Source organism: Synchiropus splendidus, chromosome 13 (genome assembly GCF_027744825.2).
Source record: "Synchiropus splendidus isolate RoL2022-P1 chromosome 13, RoL_Sspl_1.0, whole genome shotgun sequence".
Classification (NCBI taxonomy): Eukaryota; Metazoa; Chordata; class Actinopteri; order Syngnathiformes; family Callionymidae; genus Synchiropus; species Synchiropus splendidus.
The window spans coordinates 14,830,342-14,837,366 of record NC_071346.1 but is presented as its reverse complement, the minus strand read 5'-3'; the positions used below and the strand labels follow the sequence as shown (position 1 = coordinate 14,837,366).

The 7,025-nt window shown below is 43.3% G+C and overlaps 1 protein-coding gene across 2 annotated transcripts; it reads right to left on the bottom strand.

Annotated features, from left to right (window-relative positions):
- Window positions 1-525: 525 nt before the first annotated feature.
- Window positions 526-6,827, bottom strand: slc7a8b (solute carrier family 7 member 8b). 2 transcript variants are annotated; one of them, XM_053882410.1, is made up of 12 exons: window positions 6,746-6,827; window positions 6,380-6,574; window positions 5,929-6,133; window positions 5,141-5,292; window positions 4,223-4,348; window positions 3,525-3,678; window positions 3,088-3,211; window positions 2,914-3,017; window positions 1,735-1,831; window positions 1,513-1,662; window positions 904-1,081; window positions 526-806 (listed from the first exon to the last, which is right to left on the bottom strand). In XM_053882410.1, exons 2-12 carry the CDS (start codon window positions 6,531-6,533, stop codon window positions 685-687), a joined length of 1,566 nt encoding a protein of 521 aa, XP_053738385.1. In that variant the 5' UTR covers window positions 6,534-6,574; window positions 6,746-6,827; the 3' UTR covers window positions 526-684. The 2 variants fall into 2 exon arrangements, with proteins under 2 accessions (XP_053738385.1, XP_053738386.1); XM_053882411.1 differs by lacking the exons at window positions 5,929-6,133; window positions 6,746-6,827 and having other exon boundaries at window positions 6,380-6,503.
- Between the last annotated feature and the right edge of the window lie 198 nt (window positions 6,828-7,025).

Below are 7,025 nucleotides of genomic sequence, written 5' to 3'. Positions count from 1 at the left end.
TATTAGAATATAAAAGAATATAAAAGGCCTAGGAACTCCCCGACACAAGACTTATTTTAATTTGAATTTTTCGGCCATGTCTCAAAAGTCGAAAAAAATAAATAAATAAAAATGTGGGTTACATTAATGTGATCTTTCTGGCATGAAATACTTTAAACACTTGGTCAACATTTTCTAAAAAAAAAAACCTACATCATTCTTCAAGACTACAATGTTATTTTTAAAAAGTATGCCATGTCTGTTGAGCTCAAGATCATGCTTTTATTTAGAAAGCCATACACTTTACTCCTTCAGTACAGTCTCATTGTATGAGTTCCGCTATTCGACCTCAAGCTGCAGACAAACTCCTCCCTGCTGTGTCAGGTGCTCGTGTGTTTGAAACATTAATGAGACTGCAGAGGCAAGAATGCAAGCTTGAGAAACTTGGGGAGTGGGACAAGTGCCACTCACCTTTAAAGTCTGGAACCTTTGAGCGAGACATGGGCGGGATCTCTGCAGTGAGTTCAAAATCTGTGCCATATTTGCTCCAGTATTAATGTAAACCAGCCATTCAATAGTGATATTTTTATTAAAATACATCTTTTGTACAGATGTTTTTTTCCAGGTCAAAGGTGGTCCGTCATGAGACAAAACAGTGACACGTATAAGCATTAGCTCATCTTCCTCAATGGCACCATTTGTGTGTCAGTCAGAGAACAGAGCACCTTCTTTTCCTTCGCCATTTGTCTTCTCACTCCCACATGAATCCGGACCCTCTTCTGGATAGACAACCGAGCACAGCACTTGGCACGCTCGTGTAATTTTACCTTTAAGAGGAGCAAAAGATCATTCAAGGTTGGGAGTCCACTACAAAAAAAAACTACAAGTTGTTACCATCCGGTCACTAAAATAGCAGTTCCTCACCAGTCACCAAATTAAAGCACTGGGGCTTGTTGGTCCAGTAGATGGCCAGGAAATACACAGGAACACCAGTAAACATGATGGCGAGACCAACACCACAGGTGACTGGCTCGGTGAAGAGGGAGAAGAGCATCAAGAAGGCCCAGAAGAGCAGGTAGATCACCGCCCATGCCAGGTTCACCTGAAAAACAAGTCTATTAAAGCTTTGCTATGATCGCTCTATTTCTTGATAGAAAAGCACAGAGAATGTTAGGAGTCACACTGTATTTTGGAGATATAGAAGAAGCCAAGAAGAAGCATCAGAGAAGTATGTGAAGGTTGTGTATGAGGACAGTGAGAAAACGGTGAGGTGAGAGAAGGAGTAGACCAAGGATTAGCCCATTCTTATTTGCTATTGATATGGACACACAGTTAGGAAAGAGTCTCCATGGACCGTGATGTTTGCTGATGATATAGTCAAGCTGAGGAGCATGTAAGCGAGATTCAAGATTCGATCTCAACATGTGTATACTTGGGATATGCGACTAGCGTGTTATGACACAAAAAAAGTCTAACAATGAGACCTTCAGCTCTTCTTAAAAGAAACGCAATTGTATTGCTGGACAATATCACCTTGATGGGTCGATGCATGTTGGGCTGCTTGATCCGCAGCACTATTTGACCAGCAACAGTGACGCCATAGAAGATGTAGTTGATGAAGCCCACGTAGTTGATGAGGGTGTAAATGTCACTGGTGCACAACATCAGCAGAGTGGACAGCAGCTTCATAAGAAAGTGACGACTTTTAGAGCAGAAGGACTAAAGTGCAGATGAAGACTTTTTTCCTGCGCTCACCGTGAACAGCAGGGCTGGGATGGGGGTGCAGCGGGTGACATGGATCATGGCCAGGAAACGTGGTAGTTGTCCCTCTTTGGCTCCAGCAAAGAACAGTCTGGGAGCCAGAGGCACACATGCGTGTATTTGGAGCAGGCACCAGAGGAGTGAGCTCTGGAGGCTCAGTGGAACTTCCAGAATTATAGGGTATTTTTCATTTGGATACACCAGTTCAGAAACGCCCACACCTGAAACTGCTTGTATGATTCAGCATTTCTGGAACCACAGCTCTGTGTCGTAGTGTTTTCTTTTCACAACAAGCTCATAAATTGACTCGCGGTGTGAATCCATTTGTTATTAATGCCATGAGATTTCCCCTCATCTTTCTGACCGCTGCAAAAGAATCTGTTTGCCCTAGAACTCTTCAGGCCCGATGGCACCCACTGTAAAAACTTGTGGGACGGCATTTTGGAGCAGTTGGATTAGGCCATTACGGTTGCCACTTTTCATGCAGCAAAACAAGGGCCTTCTTTTGGGTAATAGAGTATACTTCCTTGTGTTTTATGAATTATTCCAGACCAGTTGTGTAAGGTATATAATACAATCTTTAGTTCATAGTTTAACTCATTGTCTTGCTGTCATTTGTGAAACCGTCATCTCTCTAACATCAAAGAACACAAAAGCTACACAAAACACACCTGAAACTTATGTCCTGCTTGGAGGTGGCAGATCTCTAGTTCTGTCAGACAGCTATTATCAGCCAGGTAGAGACAGAGGATGATAGTTCTTCACTGATGAAGAAGATCTGGTGCTACACTTGTTTCAAGGAATAGGTTACTTGAAACTAGGCTCCATAGTTAGCGCACTGACTAGTTACTAGCCATCAATAGCCAATGATATTCCCACACTCGCATCAAACTGGTCGACTCTGAGCTGCTAAATGTGATGATTGATATCTGAATGAAGCATTAATAAGTTGCCCAATTCAGGAATATCAAGTTTGTTCTTTGGACACCCTGAATGGAGGAGGTTGAAACATTATTTTAGTATATTTTGGAGACTAGGTTGGTGTCATTAATGACTCATGCAAAGCTCTCCACAGCGATCATGTTGTGTATATAAACTAGGGTCAGGTCAAAATTGTCTTCACAGCGTAGGACTTTGAAAACAGGACGGAAGGAAGGAGAGAAACAGCCAAACCGTGATGACGTGAAGAGGGAGCCGTTGACCCCTCCGAAGGTAGAGAGCGCCACAGAGATTGGCATGACCCACGACATAATTCCCAGCAACTTCTCTCCAAATGTCTTGGGAAATAACAGTAGAAATGACATCAATAAAAGGACATATTTTGCAGCAGATGATGCCAAAACTGACCACTGCAACGGCATTTGAGGCAAGCAGCTCCTGTGGACTCATGGCAGTGATGTAAGCCACGTTGGCAAACACGTAAACAAAAGTGACCACAGGGATGGAGATGTAGATGGCCCTTGGGAGATTCCTGCAGATTGACAAGTGATAAACAGTTGTGATGGATAGATGGTGTTGTATGACAGTATTGAATGGTTGATGAGGTTTCATTCAACTGTCCTGATTTTAAGAGGCCACAAGATGGCACTGTCTGCTGTAGAATGTTTGGACTTGAACAACCATTGCAATGAAACCTCACATCATTTCTAAACCAAGAGCACCATCTAGTGGCCTCTGAAAATCAGGACACTGTTTCATTAACCCTGCAATACTGTTTCATGATACCTCATCTACCCACCACATGACGGCTACTGTCCGATATTAGAGATGTCAAGCCGCTTCACCTGTGTGGGTCCACTAGTTCTTCTGTGACATAGTTGAGGAAGTTCCAGCCTCCATAAGCGAAGGATCCTTGTAAGAAGGAAAGCGCTATGGAACCAACAGTGTAGTCGTGGAAGGGTTGGAAGGAGTGCACTGGCTCCAGCCAGTAATAATGACCTGTTTTGGAACACATGATGGACATGTCAGGGATCAAGGAAGTCATTCACTAGAGCATAGAAATATGGAGTCTTCATTTACATTCAAAACCAGCCTTGTCACAGGTTCTGGTCCCAGTTTGTGGAAGCTCTTGAATTTAAAAATTGCAAGTAAACCGCAAAATGGCCTTTAAAGAACTCGCAGGAGGAGAGAGGTGCATCATAAGACAACAGGTGGAAGAGTGTACTCCAAAGGATTAACACCATGTGCAAGACTGCTGCTCCAAATAAGGTAGTTCATTGTACTAATCTAAAGTCAGATTTAAAGTCATCCCAAGTGTATGTACCTCTGTACAGTTCCTAATTGTTTTAATGCATGTGCCTTCACCTCAAGTGGTTGTTGAGGGAGGGATAATGGGATGAAAAAGTGAACATTATGGGAGGCCCTTTACACATCTTGTCTGTATCCCTCAAGGGCACCTGTTTAGAGGCTTTTTCCTGTCTATATCAATGAACCCATTACGAAGCTATATACCCTCCTAAGAACAGAAACAGAACAAACTCACCTTTACATATCTGGATGAATCCCGTGATGATGATGAGTCCCAGTGCCAGCAGTTTGCCAGTGGTGAAGAAATCTTGAACTCTTGTGGCCCAGCGGACACTGTAGCAGTTGATCCAGGTCAACAACACTGGGGGAAAAGACGGCTCAACTTTCACATTCAGTTGCACTCGCATCAAAATATCCATCACTGTATTCATTCCAGTCATTTGTTCAACAAAACAAGTGGTAGCTTGAAAATGGAACCGTTGGCTCCAGTATCACGACAAGCCGAAGCAGCACTGCCGAATGATGCTGTCAATTTTTGTCACAGTAGCATCTGCAGAGTGGGAATTTACTCCTCTGAATCCGAGTCAGCGACGTCTTGCTCTCCGCTTTGCTCCTACTGCCCAAGTACAACCAGCCCCACCGCTACTGGGGGAGGTTTTCAGACACTATTTACACCATAACTTTCACAGCTCACCCACAAATGTTGCTCAAATTGAAACCATCTGCTTCGATAAAGAGTAAACAAAATCAAACTTTATATTTACAGCTTGGTTTGTTGAAATGCTGCAGTTCTGCCCGTTGGAATTTAGGCTCAGGACCCTGCAGCAAGTTATGAAGCACAGCAGAGAATGCCATCAAGTGGGCTTCGAAAACAGTTTCATGAAGAGCTGTCATACCCGTCTAATGCCCCCTAAATGAGAATCTAATGTCATCAGTCAGACCTATTCCTGACAGATTTGTGCATCCAACTCGTATTGGTTGATTACATATTACACAAATATCAAACATGTCAACATTAAACCTCCACATTTTTTATCTCAGCCATGTGCATTTTTTTTCAGGACCGCATTAAGAAAAAAAATCCAGCATCCTTTTCTTATAATATGTGAAGTGTCCTCATCCTGCATGTCCCCAAATGACAAAGATTACTCACATAAACATGTGGCAGCCAGCAGGCGCAGGCCGGTTTCTGGTGGGTGGCATGAGGGGAAGAAGGGCTGCAGCATGTAGTTTGAAAAGGTGAGCGCAATCACAGCCTGGTTAGTGGGGTAGATGATCAACAGTGCGATCCAAAGTCGCAAAAACCTGAGCGACAGCAGAAGAGACTGAGTGACATAACTGTTAAAAAATGTTGGAAGTCTCATTCATTGAAAGACTTCATGCAAATAAATGTGAAAAACCGTTAAACCACATGTTTAATACGAGTATTAAGAATTTGTTTTCTGTGGTCTGCAAGAGCTTAGTTGGTGCTGGAACAATCTGTTTTTGTTCCGATTTTGTCCTGATACACGAGCGCCAATGGGATTTATGAGATTCTGATTTACACCAATTCGACAACTGCTGCGATTTAATGGTACTGACTGTTCCAATTTTAATTTCCCTACATTCCTAATATAAAAATGAAAGTCAAATGACGCTTCAAATTCACTACAAATACTAGAAGAATTGATTCCCACGGAGGAGAGCCTAAGAGTGGCAGTACTGCGTTTACATCTATGTGAATCCAGGAACGGGTCCTCTGCATTGGACTCAAGTGGACTCAAAAAATTTCGCTCAAGCACAGAAAATGGATGACGTCAAGTCTTCTGGGGAGAACTTAAGATGTAAATATTGGGATGGTGGCGACTGAGATAACAGGTAAAAAGAGGACCACGTGATGAGGGAGGAGGTTATATGGAGGAGGAGGCCGACATGATGTGGGAAATACAAAAGAAAGCTTACCCTGCCAGCCCTCCAAATATGTCCTTCACATAGGCGTAGTCCCCCCCTGACTTGGGGATAGTCACGCCCAACTCTGCATAACAGAGTGCTCCAATAGCAGTAATTAATCCAGTACCAGCCCAGACTACCAGTGACACACCCACGGACCCTGCATTCTCCAGCACACCTCTGGGACTCACAAATATTCCTGATCCAATGATGTTGCCTCAGTGGGGGGGAAAAAAGATGACAATTGGATAAAAATAAAGGCAAAACTAATGCGAGCAACACATTTAAGCACATTGAATATCAAAGAAAACAGTTCATAGCGGGAAATGACAAGTTATTCTTGTTTGTGTGACTGAATATAAACAGATAAATTGACTTTAATCGACCTTTATTTAGTAACATAACTACAAAAGGAACTCTTTCAAAAGTACACTTCGTTTCTTGCATGATCTAACGGACCTACCCACTATGATGGTACAACCACTGAAGAGTCCAATTTGCTTCTTCAGGGCCACATTGGAGCTTTTCTCTGGGCAGCTCTCACCACTGGACTGAGGGTTTAAATGGTCGCACTGGCTGCCCCCACTGCTGCTGCGCTTCCTGGGACCCTCAGGCATCGTGCGCAGTGATAGGACAAGAGGAGCAGGCGACTCCTCACCTGCCAAAAGACTTTTAATTAACCTAAAACACGAGCTTTTCAACTCCAAACTCATGTTTTATGCCATTTATGTCACAATGAACATAAACGTTCAGGTTCACCACTGTAAATCCGAAGTGTTAAGGAAATAATTTCCCGAAATATGTGCTTGAAAAAAAAAAAAAAACTCACTCAGGTAGGTATGTCGGGCTTGAGAACAGAAAACCTTAGGTGACAGAGCTCATGTTCGTTGTCGCGCCGGTTAACTTGTTCTGATCATAGTAAGTTCTTCAGCTGTGGAAGCCACGTGAAGTAGACGCGCTGGTTAGCGTCAACCAATCCGCGAAGACTTGGTCTGAAGCCACGCCCCCGTCAGCGACCGCCAGTCCGGCAGATGAGTCGCGGTTAATGAATAAACGTACATCGCGTCTCCCTATATGAAACTTTGGAGTCTTAGAAACACGACAGACTC